Raw genomic sequence first — 23,277 nt, forward strand, 5'->3', positions numbered from 1 at the left:
CTCGGGGCCCTGTAAGATGAACTATAGTATAATAAAGGAAAATACATACAGATATACAGTACTATTTAGATTGCAAAAATCAGAAAATACCACAGAGCTTGCGGCTCTTTGATTTACATCATTCTGTTTTTGACGTGCTGGAGTGTGAAAGGGGGAGAACGGTTGATGTCAGGTTCTTATAAGGATTTATATGCTATTTTGTCTGTATTTTTGTATGACTTAGGGTTGTTTATAAAATGCCTTTTAAAATCCAATTGACCTTTTTGATTATTTTTATTACATTTCTCTCAAACCAGTAACACACGCAGATATAGAAAATGTATGCATAGTAACAAAATCCATAACCTACAGTTTTATATATACTGAAAGTTTCTAGCTGTTCATATAATATAGAGAGGTAATGCGTCATATGCACAAACGTTTTTTTTGTTACAATACCGCAGACAAGAATATCTGTAAAATAAAACAGTTTTATAAACTGTCGTCATCACAAAAATGTTTTCCTCTCAACAGAAAGTGTACATGTCAATATTGTTTATTCGTCAAGAACTGTCGTCTGCACGATGACTTCTGCTACAGAATATGGGTCACAGTTAGAGGACGGGCGTCTATCCTCCAGATAACCGTATCCAATTTCTGCCACCTGGCGGGGGATTCTGATACTAGCACCGCGGTTTGCTATACCGGCCGAAAAATCATGAATATCTGAAGTCTCGTGAAGTCCCGTGAGACGTCTTTCGTTATCTTTGCCCTCGTGGGGATCGTAGGCATGAATGTGTTTACTGTGATGTTTAGATAACTTTTCAATAGCTGTCTCTATATGTCTGTAAATAGACATAAAAATATATCATCCTCAATATGTTTGTAAATGGACAAAACATATAACATTTGATTATCCCCTTCAATATGTCTGTAAATAGACATAATATATATCATTTAAATTTTTCCCCAAATATGTCTATAAATAGACATAACATATATCATTTGATTATCCCCCTCAATATTACTGTAAATAGACATAAAACATATTATTTGTTTATCCCCCTCAATAAGTCTGTAAAAAGACATGAGATATATCATTTGACTATCCCCCTCAATATGTCTGTAAATAGACATAACATATATCATTTGATTATCCCCCTCAATATGTCTGTAAATAGACATAACATATATCATTTGATTATCCCCTTCAATATGTCTGTAAATAGACATAATATATATCATTTGATTATCCCCTAATATGTCTATAAATAGACATAACATATATCATTTGATTATTCCCCTTCAAGATGTCTGTAAATAGACATAAAATATATAATTTTGTTATTCCCTAATATGTCAATAAATAGACATAACATATATCATTTGATTATCCCCCTTCAATATGTCTGTAAATAGGCAGAACATATATCATTTGATTATCCCCCTCAATATGTCTGTAAACAGACATTACATATATCATTTGATTATCCCCCTCAATATGTCTGTAAACAGACATTACATATATCATTTGATTATCCCCCCTCAATGTGTCTGTAAACAGACATAACATACATCATTTGATTATCCCCTCAATGTGTCTGTAAATAGACATAACATTTGTCATTTGATTATCCCTCTCAATGTGTCTGTAAATAGACTAAACATATATCATTTGATTATCCCCCTCAATATGTCTGTAAATAGACAAAACATATATCATTTGATTATTCCCCCTGAATGTGTCTGTAAATAGACATAACATTTGTTATTTGATTAACCCCCCTCAATGTGTCTGTAAATAGACAAAACATATATCATTTGATTACCCCCCTCAATATGTCTGTAAACAGACATAACATATATTGTTTTATTATCCCCCATACATATGTCTGTAAACAGACAAAACATATATCATTCGATAATCCCCCTCAATATGTTCAATATGTTTGTAAACAGACATAACATATATCATTTGATTATACCCCTCAATATGTCTGTAAAAAGACATAGCAAATATCATTTGATTACCTCCCCCGCAATATGTCTGTAAATAGACAAAACATATATCATTTGATTATACCCTTAATATGTCTGTAAATAGACAAAACATATATCATTTGATTACCCCCCGCAATATGTCTGTAAATAGACAAAACATATATCATTTGATTATACCCTTAATATGTATGTAAATAGACAAAACATATATCATTTGATTATCCCCCTCAATATGTCTGTGAATAGACACAACATATAGTAGGAACTCGAACCAAAGACCCTCGGAATACCGTTCCGCGGCTCTATCTACTGAGCTGTCCGGCTGCTTACACATATTCTCCAATAAATAGTGAATGACAATATATCCCCTCCTTGTTCACAGTAAATTGTGACATTATGCTTATTCTTTCATTGTCAAGTTGAGCTGATTTGACTATGTATTTCAAAAGATTGACAGTTATAATGGTGATTAATCAACAGTTTAAAAATGTCTTTTATGAACTGAACGTTACTGGCAAATTGCTAAGGATAGTTACAGAAATTTACGACGTTATTACCCCCGCACAACGAAGATGTAAGTGGGGTAGGTATACTGGAATCAGTTTGTCCATCAGGCCGTCCGGTCGTCCGGACGTCTCCCCGTGCGGCCGTCCGTCGGTTTTTTCTTATCCGCCCAATAACTTAAAATTCCTCTGACCCACAATCTTCATATTTAGATTGGTCATGATAAGTAGATGATCCCTATTGACTTTGATATCACCAGGTCAAAGGTCAAGGTCACAAGGGCCTTGACTTAAAAAGCTTGTCCGCCAAATAACTTAAGATTCCTTTGACCCACAGTCTTCAGATTTTATATTTAGATTGGTCTTGATTAGAAGATGATCCCTATTGATTTTGAGGTCACCAGGTCAAAGGTCAAGGTCACCGGGCCTGGACTAAAAAAATGTCTGCCCAATAACTTAAGATTCCTTTGACCCACAGTCTTCATATTTGGCATAAAGGTTAGTCATGATTAGTAAATGACCCCTATTGATTTTGAGGTCACTGGGTCAAAGGCAAGGTCACAGGGCCTTGACTTAAAAAAGCTTGTCCACCCAATAACTTAAGATTCCTTTGACACACAGTCTTCATATTTGGCATGAAGGTTAGTCATGATTAGCAAATGACCCCTATTGATTTTGATATCACCAGCTTAAAGGTCAAGGTCACATGGGCCTTGACTAATAAAAGCTTGTACGCCCAATAACTTAAGATTCCTTTGACCCACAGTTTTCACATTTGGTATTTAGATTGGTCATGATTAGTAGATGATTCCTTTTGATTTTTATGTCACCAGGTCAAAGGTCAAGGTCACCGAGGCCTGGACTAAAAATAAAAAAGTTTGTCCGCCCAATAACTTAAGATTCCTTTGACCCACAGTCTTCATATTTGGCATGAGGTTAGTCATAATAAGTAAATTGACCCCTATTGATTTTGAGGTCACCAGGTCAAAGGTCAAGGTCACAGGGGACTTAACTAGAAAAAGCTTGTCCGCCAAATAACTTTAGACTCATTTGACCCACATTCTTCATATTTAGCATGGAGGTTAGTCATGGTTAATAGATGACCCCTATTGATTTTAAGCCTCTGGGTCAAAGGTCAAGGTCACATGGCATTGACTTTAAAAAGCTTGTCCGCCCAATAACTTAAGATTCTTTTGAACCACAGTCTTCATATTTTGCATGGACGTTTATCCTTACCCATTAGGTGACCCAAGTTGATTTTGAGGTCACTGGGTCAAAGGTTAAGGTCACAGGGGCCTTGACTATAAAAGCTTTGCTTTTCGGCTCAATTGCTTAAGAAAGCTTTGGTCAACAATCTTCATATTTCGTATTTAGATTGTTTATGGCTAAATGACGACCCTGACCCCTATTGATTTAAAGTGACTGTGTCAGAGGTCAAGTCACAGGGATTTTTACTATAATAACCTTGTCTGCTCAAATGCTTAAAAATGCCTGTCTGCAGTGTATTGATTTTGACATTTTCACATTTGACGCATGTAGAATACATAACTTAGCAATGCACTGGCTTGGTAAGATTTGGCAGGGAGGTTGTCCTTAGTTCTAAATGGCCACTGTTGATTCTGACAAAGTGGTATGCGGGGGTATTCACGCCATGACAGTGGCAGTTCTAGTTTTTCATTTATGTGAATCCAATTAAAAACTGATATCAATCTTTCACTATATACCCTAATTGGACATAAAGTAATTTTAACTTTATATTCCAAAATGTGTATATTTAGAGACATGCAAATATCTGTTTTTAGAAGCATGTGTATCATCTGTCAAGATGCATTTATAGTATCAAATTGGAATAACTTGCTTTAGATAACAAAATGAAAAAATGGAAAAGCAACGGATCAAACAGGAAAAACTCACTTCAGTCCGCCTTTTTCTCTCATCGCACTTGTACTGAAATTACAGTGAGCCCCGGCTCCGTTCCAGTCTCCCTGAACGGGTTTAGGATCAAGGGTCGCAGTTATACCAAAATCCTCCGCCACACGGTGCAACAGATAACGGGAAACCCACAGATGATCACCGATTGAGATACCCTCACATGGTCCAACCTGGTACTCCCACTAGGTAAAAAGTGAAATGTTTGATGACTTCTGAATACAGTAATTTCTTTAAAAAAGGAAATGCCTTTCTTATTAAGAGAAGTTTGACTAAGTTAGAAATTATAAATTATATTTATATGTCTCGTTTCAATACCTCAAGGAATATTATTATCTAATTTGAAAATGCTAAAATCAATATCCATAAAATTGTAAGACTTAACGTAAAGGTAAGTCATGTAGATCTATTATATTGGGGCTAAGGTTCCGATGTCCATGCTACTCTTCATATGTCGGTACAATACATATATTTGTAAATTATTTCATCAGCCAATTGTAACACCAGATCCCATTCCCGGGGACAAACGTAGTCTTAAATATTTGGACGTTAAGATGGCAATATTCCCGAAAAACTAGTATGTTGGCACCGAAACAAGAGCAACCCAATGACCAAACAGTGCAATGGAATACTTGGCTATTTTCTCTGCTGTCTTAACACAACCCCGGGGCTGGGATACCATGATAACAATTGACTATAATTGAATTACGGAAATGGGAATTTCTTTTAAAATATTACACAAACGTACCTGACCGGGCATGACTTCAGCATTACATCCGGCTATTTTAACGCCGGCATGTAGACTTGCCCTGTAGTGTGCTTCAACAATGTCTCGACCATAAACTCTCGTAGCACCAACACCACAATAATACGGTCCTAGCAAATATTGATATTGTTAGTATATATATATTCGTAATTGTAACACTGTTTCAGAATGGAAGTTACGTAGAGATATCATTTAACTCAAATTAGGAGTCTTAGTGAAAACTAATTCATCAACACCTTTAAAAATGTTTAAGAATATGTAAGACATGTAAATATCTTCGATTTTTAAACTCATCTCATAATTTTGTTTGTTTGTTTGTTTCATTTTACGCCTTTTACCAACAGTATTTCAGTCGTAAAGTCGGGTAGTTCCCTAACCGTTACACCAGTACTAGACAACCTTCCTCAATGCTAAACTACTAAAGCATCTCCCGGGGATCGAACCCACGCCAGAGAGGTAACTGGATTAGAAGTCATCTCATAAGATCGTGTATTTAAGCCCATTATCATAAAACTAACGTACCGATTAACAACAATCACGCACCTGCTTTTTTCAGTAATCGGACATAACATTCACCATTTAGTCCAGAAGTCGGACAAGACAATCACACATGACATATGAACCGTTTAATCCAGAAATCGGACAAGACAAATATCCCTTTGTAGAAATGTTTATTAATCGTGTGGCGGCTGTAAAAAGTCTCCCCGTACATTTAATCAATGATGTTATATTTTCGATCCTTGAATATCGTTCAGCACGACATTATTGTTGTGCTTGTGGTATTTTTAGTTTCAACTTTTTGGCATTTTCTAGTTGGGTGGTTCCAATATTCCTACTTGAATAATGTTGAATCACCCTTAGGATATGTTGCCTGCTTTTTAAATTTGTCTTTTGACGTCTTATCTGTGATACGCAGGCTTCATAACCTCAGATCCCCTTTCAAAATTCCATTTTATTTAGTTTCGCCCATTGTTTTCTCGTTTAGGGCACACGCATTTTTTTACTTGGGGACCATATGCCGCTTTTCATGGAATGGCACTAACGTGTCTTATTGAAGGTTCCATGATAACCGCCATATGAACACATCTGCGGATGTTTCAAAATTCTAAATTTTACCAGTTCATGTAAAATGTTGAATTCTGCTTAAGCCGGTGCTAGGGGGCGTGGACGGTAACTTGCACTTTCCAGTACCGTCCATGAACAGGCTCAATCAAACCGAGCCTGCAACATTTTCAATTTTGCCGTGTTGGGCTTTCTTTAAGGATTCTGTATTTATCTATGTTATATAAATAAACTATGACAATACCTTGTGGTCCAGGGAAGCCATTCTTTGGCCAGCCAAATGGGTAACCGTCAAAATCCAGAAGTGTATACTCTTGTTCAATGCCAAACCAAGGGTGAGAGTCCTTTGCCGCTTCCATGACTTTTGCGCAACTTTTTCGTTTGTTTGAATCTTGAAATACAATGTTTTAATAATACAACATAAATGTTAAATTTGATTGCAAGACAGCAAAGATATATAAAGATTCAATGTTGTTGTTTTGGTCGATGATGATAAAATAATGATACTGATGATAATAATGATGATGATAAGAACAATGATGATGATGATAATAATGATGATGGTGGTAAAATGATGATAGTGATGATGGTGATAAAGATGCTGATGAAAATAATGATAATGGTGATAATAATAATCATGATGATGGTGGTAAAATGATGATAATGATGATGGTGATAAAGATGGTGAAAATAATGATAATGGTGATGATGACAATGATGATGATGGTGGTAAAATGATGATAGTGATGATGGTGATAAAGATGGTGAAAATAATGATAATGATGATAATAATAATGAAGATGATGGTTGTGATGGTGGATGTATAGAAGGAAATACTATACCTGCAGGTTCCTTGTTGTATTTATAGACATCACAGAGCACGAGCTTATTTTTCCCGCGTCTAAATGGGTCGCTGAAGATAGCGCACGGATGAAGGTACATGTCAGAGTTCGAGCCTTCAGCTTGATATGTACTCGAACCATCGTAGTTCCATATTGGATAGTCTGAAAAATAAAACACAAATAGAATGTATAGAACATTTAAACATTAAATAAATTTCTCACAGCATAAAAGCTCTTAGTGGCCGAGTAATACTTAAGCATATCGGATGTTACAAATTCCAAATTTAAGTTACAAAATACATCAATCGTTTGAGTTCTATAAGCTTTAAGATGAGTTTTTATAATAATAAAACGAGTAAAACACAATCTCAACGCTTATAAATATATCTGACACACACAAAAATAAATAAATAAAAACAACAAAAAACAACATTTTTGTGTATGTGTTGGGTAAGTATAATTAGATGTTGGCAACAACACTCTTTTTAATACACAAGATCTGTGTGAGCGAGTTATACTTAAGCATGTCGGATGTTTCAAATTCCAAATTTAAATTATAATATACATCAATTCGTTTGAGTTCTATAAACTTTAAGATGAGTTTTTATAATAATAAAACCTCCTCGCTTAGAAATATATCTGACACACACAAAAATAAATAAATAAAGACAACACAAAACATTTTTTGTGTATGTGTTTGGTAAGTATAATTAGATGTTGACTGCAACACTACTCTTAATATTTAAAATACTCTTAATACACAGAATAGTCATCGCTGCAAGACATGATATTTCTTCTATTCCCACTCCTCACTTAGTTAATGGTTCTTTGAGTTACAACTAAACATAAACAAGGGCAACATCGTCGCAAAACATGCCCGTCACAAAAGCTTTTGGGCATTATAGATATTCTTATAGGAGATATGCTCTGGGCAATATCCGGAAAATATCTGGATATTTTATAATCTCTAGCGACCTTGACCTTGCAAATATTAACCTAAATTACACGTGTCACACTTGTAAACATGAAAGTTATTATTTGTGTTACAGTCCAGCAATAAATTATGACTAAATGATGCCCGTTCACAAACTTTGACCTCTGTGTGTGACTTTGACTTTGGAAGCAGGACCTGGATTATGTGCACAATGCTTAGCTTCACAATGGTGTTCAATCCCTCAATAAATGATGACTAAATGGTCCGAAAACACATTTTTATTTTTATCTGAACTTTGACCCCTATGTGTGACCTTATCCTTGGCCACAGGTTCTTGAATTTTGCTCGCGACACTTTACGCATGTAGAAGTTTTACTCCAGACAAGCGTTCGTCAATGGTAGCTAAGTGTGACCTTGACCTTTGACCTAGAGACCTGGTTTATGTGCATGACACTGTTTCTTATAGTAGTGAAAATTTCTATGAAGTTTCATTAGAACGAACCAAAATATTTTATTCTAAATAAAATTTAAAGACTTAGTATCATATAACAAAAGAAGGGAGCTGGTAAAATAAGAATTAGCTACTTTTAATAAGATAACCGCCGTTGCTTCAGTGTTTCGTTCAAGAGTTCGGCGTTACCTCGTAAAATGGTCTCATTTTAGAATAAGTGTAATATGACACGAGTAGATTAGAAAATGCCTCAGGTACACCGAATATAAAAAATCATTTAGTAATATGCACGTATTGCATCTAAAGATATCAACGAAACTAAAAATCGCCATCAATACGCTAGTCAGGTAGTCATTTTCACGAATGGTCTTGAAAAATAAACATTTTCATGGAATTATTTTATGGTGTTTAAAGGTTAATGTCTTAGCAACCGTATGCGCCAATTCATTTCTTCCAACTTGGTGTGCAATAAAAAAAATTGGTCCATTTATATCTCGCGATGTTCGTTTTAGCTACTTAATTGCATAATTCTGCGTTAATTATTCATAATTCCTGCGTTTCAACACTGCGTTACTGGATATACACGGTGAATTAATGATGTTAAATTGGTCCGAAAACATATTTTAATATTTTTATCTGAACTTTGACCCCTATGTGTGACCTTGACCTTGGCCGCAATGACCTAAATTTTGCTAGGGACACTCCTCATTACAATGGTAAACACCTGTGCAAAGTTATATTGAAATCCCTCTATGCATATAGAAGTTTTGCTCCTGACATGCATTTTTCAATGACCTCTCAGTGTGACCTTTACCTTTGACCTAGTACAAAGACCTGGTTCATGTGAGCGACACAATTTCTCATAGTGGTGAACATTTCTATTCAGTTTCAATAAAATTCCTCAATGCGTGTAGGAGATATGCTCCGAACAAAATTATCGACGCCGCCCGAACGCCCGCCCGCAAGGGAAACTATAATACGACCCGTTTTCCAAAAGGCGTATAAAAAGTATTTATAAATAACTTTTCAAAATGGTTCAGTTCCTGACCTAACCACTGCACTGTTGTGACACGTGACCATGTTCAAAATATACTACAAAGCAGCAGACTATGCGAAGAAGAAATACGATATATTGACGCTTTTGTCAACATTCTTTCTTGATTTTTCAGTAATAATGTTTAGTTCCTAACTAGACCAGTTCCAGTATTTAACATTAACTTGAAATTTTACTTCTATCATTTGGAGGCGAGTGACTTTAACCAGTTTAAACTGTACAATGTATATACAAATAACAACTTCTATGCAAATGACATTTTATATGTACATGAGCTGGCGACATATGTCATATCAACGATCTTATTAAATCATGGTTTAATTCAGGTCATTTATAGGAGTAAAGCAGAGGTCAAGATCCTATGAATTTTGCAAATGGGTTTGCAAGTCAATTTATCTGCGCGTTGTCGACCTTGTAAATGCCAGAAAATGTCCCAGCCATTCACAAGAAAAGTATTGATGCAAAGCATCAAAGGGCGACGCCAAAAGAATTTGATCCAGATTTGCACCTAAATACTTAACAAAAGATATGTACTTTATAGCAGTACCATTACATGTGACCTGGAGGCTAGGCCCAGTTTAAGTTGAAACTTAAACCAAAAAGAATAGACTCTGTCTTGCCAAGATGCAAAGACAATTTATAGTCAATTAACCATTCTTATATATTACTCATGCTATAAGAAAGAATTTCTTCAGATTTATTTTTCCAGATACAAGGATACCTGAGTCATCAGCATATAATCACAGGCGCGAGTATCGGACCTGGGAAAAAATATGACCAGATTGATAAAAAGAAACTATGTTCATTTTAAAAAGTGTGAAAATCCCCCCAAAAATGTAAATAATGACCCCCTTTAAAAATATACTGTAAGTTTATAGTATAAATTAAAAGAGGGTCACTATTTACATTTTTTTTTTTTTTGGTTTTTGACACTTTTAAGATGAACACAGTTTTTTTTATCAATCTGGTCATATTTCTTCTCCCAGGTCTGACACTTGTGCCTGTGCATATAATAAAAGCTTATTACTTAGGGTTGGGTTGCAGACATGTCATTGACATATATTAGACATAAAAGAGGACCTAAAATGAACCTCAGGGGGACACCATAGGTACTCAGAGCAGTAGTAGAATGAGTACCATCCACATCTACAAGCTGCTGTCTATCAGAGATAAGAGTTAAACCATGTAAGGATGTCCTTACATATGCCAAATGCTTGAAATTTCATGAAGAAGAAGAAAAAGAACTTCTTCATGTGCAGTTTAGTGTGATCAACTGTATCAAATGCCCTTTGTAGATCTAAAAGTATCATGCAATACTGCCTTTGTTAATTTCAAATTTAATGCAATCTTTTAAATGAATCAAACATGTGTCAGTTGTAAAGCCACTTCTAAAACCTGACTGAAACTGCCTGACCATGACTCGAACCCATGACTTTCAGAAGACCAACTGAGCTATACGGCCGGCTTCACATTTTCTCTTTAATGATGAAACAGTTCTAAACCACAACATATTTCCCCCACTATATTGATAGTATAAAAGTGAAAATAAATCTCAAATAGTCTATATCATGTAATAAAGATTGAGTTGTGTGAGTGTCTAAACATTGAATCCCTCTTTTTAACCTTCCATTAGACTTTACTATATAACTAAATGCATATATATCAAGTGTTTAAAATGAGCACCTATATGTATATAGCTTTAATAGTCTACCTTTCATTTTCACCAAAGGTTATTTTATTAACAATTTATATACAAACACATAGAAAATAATAATTAGTTTCACATATTGATTAGAAGATTCCTCTAGCAGAATATCTGTAGGTATGTACTAACTGAATAAACTACATGTAGAAAAAATCCTGGTCTTAGGTATATAAAGCCAGTAAAAAATCTATCAATATTCACTTAAAGCCAGTAAAAAAAATCTATCAATATTCACTTATCAGGCCTCTATGCTTTTGATGACCTTACAACTGGTACATTTTATACAATAAAAAATAGTAAGTAATACCTAAGATAGACGGAAAAGAACAAATAATTTAGTAAACATAAGTTACTTCCCCTTAAAATAGGAGAAAACATGAAACCCAAAAGAACACCATAAAAACAGCAAAATTATGAAATGTTGCAGGCTCAGTTTTATTAAGCCATGCAAATTAATGGTGAAGTATTCATAAAAAAATGGTCATAAGCAGTAATTGCAGTAAAATCGGATAGCTTTCAACATCCGGATACTGGTACACTTTGTAAAAAACAACCATTCTGTACAACAGATAAACGTAATATGAATAAAATAATAGGATAATCGTTTACAGCAGTTCATTACGTATCATAATACTCATTTGCAGGTGAACTTTCTTCTTGTAAGAAAATTTTGAAAATATATAAATGAATGAATGAATGGATACGGCATCAATGTAGACCACAACGATATTCGAAATACGGGTTTTAGTATTGTCAATAAAACTAAGGGACAAGCTGTTTAAATTGAGCTTGCAATTTCGTGAAAAAAAATTCACAATGCACATGCTTTTTACATAAAGTTATTAAATACAATTATAACAACATAGTTGTTTACTTGATTTTTACGAATCAAAATAAAACTAATTAACACAACATGACATTGACTGCTAATAATAACAGCTCCTTCCATAGGCAAAAATAAAAAGCATTCCATAAGAGACGACGCCGCTCACCGGCGTCGCCAATAAATGTAATATGGTGTACGGCTTATTGTGCCAATTTTTTGTTATGCTATACACACGCAGTCCAAAGATCGCCCGGATGTTAACTATTTTTGAAATATTATGTAGCGTCGCCATGGGAACTACAATCATTATACCATTATATGTTCACTATTTTATTAAATGTATTTTGCAAATGTCACAGGGTGAGAAAAATTTACTCCCCAAATTAGTAAACAGTTCAGACCCGTGAGACTTCCTCACTTTATTTAAATTCGTCCTTAAATTTCTAATGGGAACAGAGAAAATAATTGGGAATTTAAACGTCAAAGTTCCCCTTAAGGCGCCAAATTTTACAATGAGACAAAAAACGGCTCTACCGACTGAGATGTTTGAGAATATAAGAATTATTTAGAGGCCAATGTCACCATATTAGAAAATTTAGTTTACTAGTTCACATGGTGTATTTATTCTGTACGAAAGCTTCGGCTTGTAGAAAAAAGGGAACACCTCGTCGATCACCCAATAACATCTCGGAAACAGATAGTTCTACCATGTGAATTTGATATCTAATACCTTAAAGTTTCAGATTAATGGAAAATGAGTAAAAAATTTCGTTGTTGCCGAAAAAAAATATTCAAATTAAGGGAAAATGCCCCCAATTTTTCATGCTTAATGATTACCCCTTGTAATTTTTTAATTTTAAGTAGGAAAAAAAAAAAAAAATTTTAACCTTTGAAATATTTTTAAAAAAATGTTTTAATAATTCAAACAAAATTTATTACGTATATGTCTAAAATTTTTTTTTTGTAGAATATGTTAAACCGAAAATTTTTATCCGGTTGGTGTATCGAGGTTAAAATCCCGGATAAAAAAAAATTTGATTTGACATATTTTTGACTACTACAGCCATACGGAAAAAAGTTTGTCCATGCAAAGACCCAAAACTAAAAAGATCACCGGGAAAAAATAAAACTGAATTACCTGCAACAAGGCATAAAACTGAAGGCATAAACCCATATGATTCCCGGCAAGGCATAAACCTAAATTATTCCCGGCAAGGCAAAATCCTAAATGATTTCCGGCAAAGCGATAAACGAAAATGATACCCGGCAAGGCATAAACGTAAATGATTCCCGGCAAGGCATAAACCTAAATGAGTTTCCCGTCAAGGCAAAAACCTAAATGATTCCCGGCAAGGCATAAACCTGAATGATTCCCAGCAAAGAATAAACCTAAATGATTCCCGGCAAGGCATAAACGTAAATGATTCCCGGCAAGGCATAAACCTAAATGATTCCCGGCAAGGCATAAACCTAAAAGTTTCTCGTCAAGGCAAAAACCTAAATGATTCCCGGCAAGGTATAAACCTGAATGATTCCCAGCAAAGAATAAACCTAAATGATTCCCGGCAAGGCATAAACGTAAATGATTCCCGGCAAGGCATAAACCTAAATGATTCCTGGCAAGGCATAAAGCTAAATGAACCCCGACAGGGCATTAACGTAAATATACCCCCAAGGAAAAAAATTTTGAAGCATAATATTAAAAGATACAAACTATTAAAGTGGGATGGCGTTAACCCTATTCCCTACAGTAAAAAAAATTTAACTAATTCTTTAAAAAAAATAAATAATTCAGGTCAGACGTTAGATTGCTGTAAAGGCCAAATAAACTTTAAGGTACATGCACACCAGTGAAGCAGGTTCATACCATCCAAGCTGGTTGGTTCAAAGTCGAGCGTTTTGCACTTGGACCGTATTCCTTCCCCTGTCCCATCTATCCAAATGTATTCACACATGATATGATCATCTGGCAAGTCTAAGGTCAAGTAATGGTTCAACACATTTTTATCCGTATAGCCGGTATATCCTCTACTGCCACCTCCGCTGTACATGATCTGGCATAAATACATATGTATTAGTACATGTATGCGAACGGTTTACACATTCGTGTATAAATTAATACATTATATTTGGACATTACACAGTCTAACGGATTCTTATCTATGTATAATAAACAATAACATAAAAATATGCTGGCCATTGGAGATTGTAACATGTATGAAAGGACTGCAGATAGTGCTTTGTGAAAAAAGCAAAGACTCACATTTTGCCAAAAATTAAAGTAATGTGAGTTTGAATCAGATCAGCGTTTTTGAAAATATATTGATACACATCAAAATGATATAAACACAGTACTTAGTCCTCCGGTTTATTTCAATATTTTTATGTCCGGCTACCCTTTCTCACTTAAGAATGAATACTGTGACGGGTTCGGTCCGTACATCCGTACCAATATGTGTCATCACTTCCATGACCGACCAGTAAACGCGTTTGTTAGACACAGACACAAATGCCCCCGGCTAGTAACAATATTTCAAAAAATGTTTACCCATTCACTCAGTTATGGACAGAAAAATGGTCCAAAAAGTTATATAACTTGACAAAATCTTGGCGTTTTGTAATTGTGAAAAAATATAAGTTGTCGAGTCATTGCTATGACTTCTGAAGAAGCTGAAAAATATTCAAATTTATCAAATATATATACATGTAAATGCAAGACTTTACCTTGAACCCAGTGACCAAACTTAAAGGACCAACTTACTTAGGTATGTTCCTTGAAAATATGAGACATTTGTGAGAAAAATACAAAGGTTGTATAGAAAAGTGTAAGTAATCTATTGTTAGCACAAGCGACATTGACCTTGTGACTCCCAGCACTGGACCATTCCACCAAATATGAAAAATCATCAGTCTTTAAATAAAGGCTGTGTCAGCCAATGTGTAAAAATCTATTTTTGGCACCCTTGGCCTTGATCCAACTGACTCCTAACTCAATCGAAAGGATGCAATTTATCCTTTCAAATATGGAGAAAAAAAACATCAGTCAAAAATAATGCTGTTTTGGCAAATGTGTAGAAATCTACTAGTATTATTGGCACCCTTGACCCACTAACCACTTACTCGATCGAAAGGAAGAATACTGTGCAAGTATAAAAAACATCTGTCCATAAAAAGGCTATATGTGCGAAAGTGTAAAAATCTATTTTGAGCACTGGTGACCTTGACCCACTGATCCATAAGAAGACCACGCAAGTTATCATCCTACTAAATATAAAAACATCAGTCAAAATATAAAGGCTGTATATCCTGCAAATGTGTAAATATCTATTATTGGCAAATATGACCTTGACCCACTGAGTCTCAGTTGAAAGGAAGAATATCATACAAGTCATTTCAATGACCAACTTAGGTATGTTCCTAGAAAATATAAGACATTGGTAAAAAATTACAAATGCTGTATAAAATGTGTGAACAAATTAAAGGTTTTTTCCTACCAAACAGGAAATACATCTGTCAATAAATAAAGACTGTATGGGCAAAATTATAAAAATCTATTTTTAGCAATGGTTACCTTGACCCACTGACCCCTACCTCAATCAAAAAGAATACTTTGCAAGTTATCTTCTAACCAAACATTAAATAAAACTGTCAATTAATAAAGGCTGTTTGAGCAAAAAGGTAAAAATCAATTTTTATCACTTGTGACCTTGACTCAATTGACCCCTCACTCCATCCAAAGGAAAATTCCTCAATTTTATGTTTCTACCAAATATAAAAGACATCTGCCATTACAATAAGGTAAATACATAAGTAAAAGTGTAAAAATCTACTTTTGACATTGGTGACCTTGACCCAAATAACTTCTTATTAAACCAAAAGGAGGAAGAACCACATGACAGATATGAAAGGCATCAACTTAACATAATGGCTGTGGGAGCAAAACTGCTTGAATTTATTTTTACTCCAGTGACATTGACATAGAGACCCCTTACTCCACAAAAAATTAGAAGACCATTATAGGTATCTACCTACCAAATATGACAGATTTCATTAAATAAATGAAGTAATAAGGAGAAATTTAAAATACATCCAACTTGCCGAAATAAGTTAACCATACAAGGCGCTATTTTCAAGTGATTAAAAGGAAAATCAATTATAAAAATGGATGTCACAGTTATATAACATGGCAATATCTTACAATGTACTTTATATTGATAAGTAAGAAATTATGAAGCCATTAGTGAAGATAACACTTAAGATACATTGTATGTCCAACTTGCCGGTTTAGGTTAACCATATTTATTTGAAAGTGTTGAAAAGGGCAATAACTTGGTAAAAATGCAAGTCGTAGTTGTGTTTCTTGCCCAGAACATGCACTTTGTATTGATTAGTAAGTGTGCACATTATGAAGCCATTGGTACAGGTGAAAAATCTAACTTGCCATTTAGGTAAACCTCGAACGGACAGTCGGACGAACGGTCCAACAGCTATATGCCCCGAGCAAAAAAACGGCTGTAACTTGGCTGTGGCAATGTCCATGGCCAGAAAATGATTCTTAGCTCATTAGGTCAAGGTCGTCATTGCCTTGAAAGTGGCCTTATGCCTGTTCAACTAATCACAAGTAATGGCTTATGATAGCATTCCTTAAATTTGGTGAGGATGTTGTTCATTACTAGATAATGACCCCTATTGATTATGAGGTAAATACGTCAAAGGTCAAGGTCATGATAGCATTGACCTTAAAAAGCTAGTCTAGCCAATACTAGTTAGCTAACACATTGCGCTAGTCATACGATTTATTATTTAAATTGGTCAAGGGTCAAGGTCACAGCAGCTGTATGTGTAAAATCTTTGTCATATCAATCACTTGATAAATAGTAAGGTTAAGTTTTGAAACCCCTTTGGCAGTTGATGTTCCTACTGCATTTGGTCAAAGGTCAGAATCACAGTTACACTTTTTGTAAACTCCGTGTGTGATCAATAACACGAAATCAAATCAGACTTTATGAAACATTATAGTGACTGTCCATGACCTGTATAAAAATAAGTTATACATTTATTGATAAGATAACACTAGACTTTTATAAGATATGCATGTCGATATACCACTGTACAAACATTCTTAGTTTATATCAAAACTATATATCAAAACTAAAACAGTGCAGACGATGTAAACATGGAATACTTTTGAATCAAAATATAATTTCTTTAATTGAATCAATAAAATCCATAGAATATAGAATCAGAGACAGCTCTTGACATCCTTTTCATATCATGATTTAAGTGAAGATTTTCCCTTTTCAAAATTCAAGGCACGTTAGAATTATGTAAATCATTGGACTTTAAAAATGTTGTTGCAACTGAACACCTATTTGATCAAAACGGCTTGATTTTGCAAAGGTGATTGCTTCTTTGTGTATTATTTTTTTTGTTGCTTCATTTTATTTATTGTCGCGGTTTGCGCGTTGAATTATTAATTGTTTCTATTTTTTCGGTTTAATACATATTACAGCAGTTTCTCGTTTCAATGGAGACTCTGGTTCGTTAAAAAACCAGGAACCCTTGTTTCGTGATCAAAACTGTTCCCTAACGCGTTACCACTGGGTCAAGAATCCGTCAAGAAAATGATAAATAATGGTGGTTTTTGTGGTTTACAAGTCGAAAGGATCACAAAAGTAAGCCACTGTGACTTCAACAGGGCGCAGCTCTGCAATCGTTGCACCGTTCGGTGAGTTACTCTCATCACCGGAATAATTACCTTATGAGGGAGAGCAAATTATATAATGTACATAAAGTTGGTTCCCTATTCCTTATCCGACTTTAACATTTTTTTCAAAAATATTTATGCAGATTCTTTATGCAATGATTTGAATGAGGTATAAGGAACGGGTTTATAAATCCTTGTTCGATTTGAATATTGTTAAAAAATAGGTCGATGCGGTTGCTTTATTCTATGATTTTGATGATTGATTTATGCATTTTTCAACAGATTTGTGAAAGAAAGAATCGTTCTAGTTTTCTGATAATTTTGTTTTAAATAAATACTAATTCTGCTGTTCCTTATTTAGATTTGAATAAGGAATCAGGAACTAGTTCCCAATTCCTTATTCGAAAAAGGAATAAGGAACTGATTCCTTATTCCTTATTCGAAAAGGATTAAGGAATAGGGAACTTACTTTATGTACATAATACAGTATAACAATAACACAATATATTTAGTTTTACTTCCGGCGAAGACGGCTACAGAACCAATTAAATACATAGATCCCTGACCTGCCTAATTCTAATAATTAGATTAGTGGATACAATTAGAATTTCACAACAAAAGAGCACATGTCAATGTTTGTGGTTAAATCTATAGATATTCAAATAAAAGGTAAGATTAGGGATCTATCAATCGTTCGATTTTTTTTTAAACCAATTGCAACATTATCGATTTTGTTATCAGGTATAAGTTTTGCCAATATTTGTAGACCTCAATATAATTATTGTTCAGGTAAATCGTGATAACATTGAAGTTGATATATTTTATTAATTGATATATGTTTAAAAGATAGCATTCATCTTAAGACTTTGATCTTATTCCAATTTACTGCATATTACTTATAGAAAGCATTTCTAGAGGTCACAAATATTTATAGGTCACAAATTTACCGGCTTTTCACGGATATTGCTGATAACCGTGTTCTGCCTTTGAAGATAACCCAAAAGATGTGTTGACATTTAATGATGAAGACAAATTCTTCAAAAACAATGTTGGCAGTTTGCATTAAATGAGTGTGTTGCACAATTAACATATGCTTAAAATACGTTACAAGATGCAGGTTTCTTGTAGGGTAACAATAAACATATAAATTAAATAATCATCCGCATCTAAATATTATAATTATTATTAGTACATAAAAATTTAATGATCTTTTTTGAAAGCGTTATTTGAGCCGTGTCATGACAAAACCAACATAATGCATTTGCGACCAGCATGGATTCAGACCAGCCTGCGCATCCGCGCAGTCTGATCAGGATCCATGCTGTTCGCTTAACTCTTTTACAAGTAGAGAAACTGATAGCGAACAGCATGGATCCTGATCAGACTGCGCGGATGCGCAGGCTGGACTGGATCCATGCTGGTCGCAAATGCATTATGTTGGTTTTGTCGTGACACGGCTCATTTTAAAAACTCGCTTATAAGGGAGCATTGGTCTTATGATAAAGGCTTGTGCCTCTCAACCCAGGGATCATGTGTTCGAGCAATCATCGGGTCACGACCATGCTTCTATATATGACACCAGCACTGGTTGGTTCCAGGAAGCCGAATCGAAAGTGATTGATAATTTGATATAAGTTGCAATAACTTGTTTCGCAATCGACCTTAAATAAATAAGCTTTAACCAATCAAAACCTCGCTCAACACTCTATTTGTTTTTGATTTTTTTTTTCCATCTATATCATTTTTATTGCACAATGTATTTCAGATGTAAATAAAGCCGCTTATATATAGCTCTTATCTTTAATCAATTTTTAAAAACAATTATATAAGAGAAAAAGTGCTTCAACTATAATGTCCTGGTATTTGTGACTTGTGGCAAGCTATGTATAAATTATCTTGTTGTATGTAAGTACACGTCTAGGACTGATCGACCCTATCCTATAACTTTATGCTTGTGAAATATTCAAATATTTATTTAATGGAAAATAAATCAAACATAAGCGTTTTGCACGTAAAGAATATATAGATAGATACAAATGTACTTCTATTTTGTCCAGAATTGAAGAGACGAACATATGAGCCGCGACAAGACAAAACCAACGTAATGCGTTTGCGACAAGCATGGTTCCAGACAAGCCTGCGCAGTCTGATCAGAATCCATGCTGTTCGCTTACAAACTCTATTACAAGTAGAGAAACTGATAGCGAACAACATGTATCCTGATCAGACTGTGCGGATACGCAGGCTGATCTGGATCCATGCTGGTCGCAAACCCACTATGTTGGTTTTGTCATGATGCGGCTCATGTATACAAATTATATCCACACGAACCTTGGGCATTAAAGCAGCTCACCTCAAGATGAACCCAAATATTTCAACAAATTTAATCTTTAGAAAAATGTATTAAGAACTTAAAAAAGTAAAAAAGTTCAATATTAATCTAATTATTTGCATGCTATGTGCGATAAATGACTGATTTTGCAGTATCAATCACTATAATTCTACTGTGTTATTAACTGAGTAAGAGGTATTTATGTATATTTTGACCTCTGTTTGGTAATTTATGTGGATTGTGAGTTCCGTTTGCAATGTATAAAACTACTTCCTTTGTTTTACTTTTAAATACTTTTTCAAAACTTTCGTTCATGAAAATAAGCATGAATCTGGAGGCATGCTGCATTAAGACAATGTCTGTAATCGGAACCGTTCGCTCTATCGAAGATTGACAACAGTACCTATTTATCTAGTGTTGTTATGAAACTATAGAAAAACATTGATCGTTCATAAAATTTATGTTAATACTCATCAGGACATAAAACGCAGGAAAAGAATTATTTTTTTGCAGATGTTACCATTTTATCATAAATGTCACAGGTTGTGAATGTTTGTGTGTGAAAATAACGCAGTTCTTTTTGTTTTAATAACAAGTTTAATTACCAGGTCTATAAAATTATGATAACTCTTTAAAAGTGTCTATAATAACTCGACCCGTTTTCCTCATATTTCTGCCAGGCACAAACTTTCTCTAATTCCAGACAATCTAAAAAAGCGAGATACCCAGAACGACACTTTCAACTTGCTTATAAAAAGAGTGCATGGAATTCGGCAAAAACATGCATGATATCAAATTCAATAAAGTAATTGCATTATTTTGAAAACAGAAGATAAATGAAAAGAAAACTTTAACACAAACTCACGTTGTATTTTGTTTACGTCCTCCGTTTGATAGAAATTGAAATGATAGAAAGTTTATGAGGCTACGTTCACAGTAAGTAGATTGATTTATTTTCAGCAGGTCATGGTGTGCGCTGCATAAAAAGCATGGCATGTTTACGCTGCAATTAAAGGCTGTTTTGTTCACCTTGACTTGCTCAAACTGGATTTTACAAGAGCCATCCCTAGACGGAAGCAACGCTCAACTTTTTTAGCAAATAAACTACAGGTTTAAACAAATCTTTAAATAAAAAAGAAAATTAAAAAGGTATTGATTTTTTTAAAAAATTTAATAAGTCAGTCTAGTCACATTTCTTGTTTTGTCCAAGTATGAATCATTCCCATAAATAAAAGAGAAAGTTAAGAACATACAAGCAAAATACAACCATTTGACAGTCAAGGAAATGTAAGGGTCAAGGTCATATCTAAATTATTCAACATGTTTGTTTGGTCTGTTCGCGTATAAAAATCAAATACGTACATTAATAACAAAATTATGACAACATAACCAAAATTCAATTATTTGACCTTGACGGTCAATGTCATTTTAAGCACAAGGTCAAGGTCAGTTCAACCTTTTAAAAGGTTGTTTTGCAAAGTATGACGATAATCCAAGTTACAGCCAATTATAACCATAAACAGTGAAAATCTATAATTTTACCTTCAAGACCAAAGTCATACAATGTGCATTAGTCAAGGTCAATTGGAGTTTGATATACATACAGGTCCTGACCTAGAAGATGATGTGTCTAAATATGAAGTGAATCCATATATAAATAATAAAGTTATTACACGTTACAAAAAAAAAACTAGCGAATTTTGTTAGTTTGACCTTAATGGCCAAGGTCAATTAAAAGTCAAGGTCACATCCAAATCATGCATTATGTATGGTAGCAAGTCTTGTTTTGTCTAAGTAAAAATTAAATCCTTACAAAAATGACAAAAAATAACAATTTAACATTTTAACAAAAATTCAATAATTTGACCTTGAGGGTCAAGATAATTAAAAGCCCAAAGTCAAGGTCGTTCAACCTTTTTATTAGAACTTGTCCAAAAGGTTGTTATGTTCAAGTATTCAGATAAACTATTCATTAATTACCAAGTTACAGTCAGTTATAGCAAAAATAAGTCAAACTTCAATAATTTAACCTTCAAGGTCAATGTCATAAATAAGCCAAGATGAATTTGAGTTTAATATACAATGAAGTCTTATCCTTAAAAATTTTGTAATATGATAAAAAAATATACTCATTTTAATAACAAAATAACTAATTAATAACGAAAGTACAGCAAAAATAATCAATAATTCGACTTTCAAGGTAAAGTTTATTTATGAGTAAAGGTCAAGGTCTGTCTGGTAAACTTTATGTATCGACAAAATTATCGTATAAGATTGATGTTTAAGTTTGGAAACAATCCATTCAACACTAATAGCAAAATTCAAGCACAATTTAGACATTTCAACATAAAGGTCAATTCCATCTTTGACTGAAGGTCAAATTTAGTCTGGTTTACTTGAAGGTCTTGTCCCAAGGGATATATTGTGGCAAAGTTTGAAATCAATACACGAGTAATTTTAAAAGATATAATCAAGGCGGCCATGGCAACGGCAACGCCGCTATGACTAATAAAAATGTCCAGCTAAAAATGTATGAAAATATTGCACAAACATCGTTTGTAGAGGATATCGCAGTGCCTCTGTAAGTAAAGATAGTACATGTTTCACGTGTTTACACATTATTAAGTTAGACTTAAGTTTGTTCTGCCTGTTTTGTTCACACATCAATATACATTGTACTTCAAATTCTGAGTATTTCAAGGCTAATTTCATAGCCCTTAAAAACAAAAAGCTGGTCGTAAGGCAATGCGCTCGACTATTCTCAATGCGGGACTGATAGAAAAGGGGAATCACTCTGTATAAAGGCAAATCAGAGTTGTGGAATCCTTGCCCATTATATACCTTATCACTTCGGCGGCAGTTTTTGAAATACCACATTAACCAAAGCGTGTGTGAGTACAATGTAACTATTCTTCGAAAAGTCGAGCTAAAAACGTTCCTGTAACCAATGAGCACACTGGATAATCTGCATGCTTTACAAGGCAGTACAGCAGGTACAGTGATAGGGACGGTATTTCCTGTGTATTTCCTGTGTCTTTAAAATATCTCGCGTGAACGTTCCTTTCTGTTTAAGTATGTCAAGGGAAAACAAGAAAAGCTTTGATGCAAAGCATCAAAGGGCGACGCCAAAAGAATTTGATCCAGGTTTGCTAACAAAAGATGTGTACTTTATAGCAGTACCATAAC

At 34.2% G+C, this 23,277-nt stretch overlaps 1 protein-coding gene across 1 annotated transcript; it reads right to left on the reverse strand.

The window, feature by feature from the left end:
• Positions 1-254: 254 nt before the first annotated feature.
• LOC132757459 (glutamine synthetase-like) lies at positions 255-21,102 on the reverse strand. The gene is made up of 7 exons (XM_060748741.1): positions 20,957-21,102; positions 13,920-14,106; positions 7,083-7,244; positions 6,485-6,631; positions 5,161-5,288; positions 4,398-4,597; positions 255-824 (listed from the first exon to the last, which is right to left on the reverse strand). Exons 2-7 carry the CDS (start codon positions 14,101-14,103, stop codon positions 536-538), a joined length of 1,110 nt encoding a protein of 369 aa, XP_060604724.1. The 5' UTR covers positions 14,104-14,106; positions 20,957-21,102; the 3' UTR covers positions 255-535.
• Positions 21,103-23,277: the final 2,175 nt, after the last annotated feature.

Source organism: Ruditapes philippinarum, unplaced genomic scaffold (assembly GCF_026571515.1).
Source record: "Ruditapes philippinarum isolate M1 unplaced genomic scaffold, ASM2657151v2 ctg697_1_1_1_1, whole genome shotgun sequence".
Lineage (NCBI taxonomy): Eukaryota > Metazoa > Mollusca > Bivalvia > Venerida > Veneridae > Ruditapes > Ruditapes philippinarum.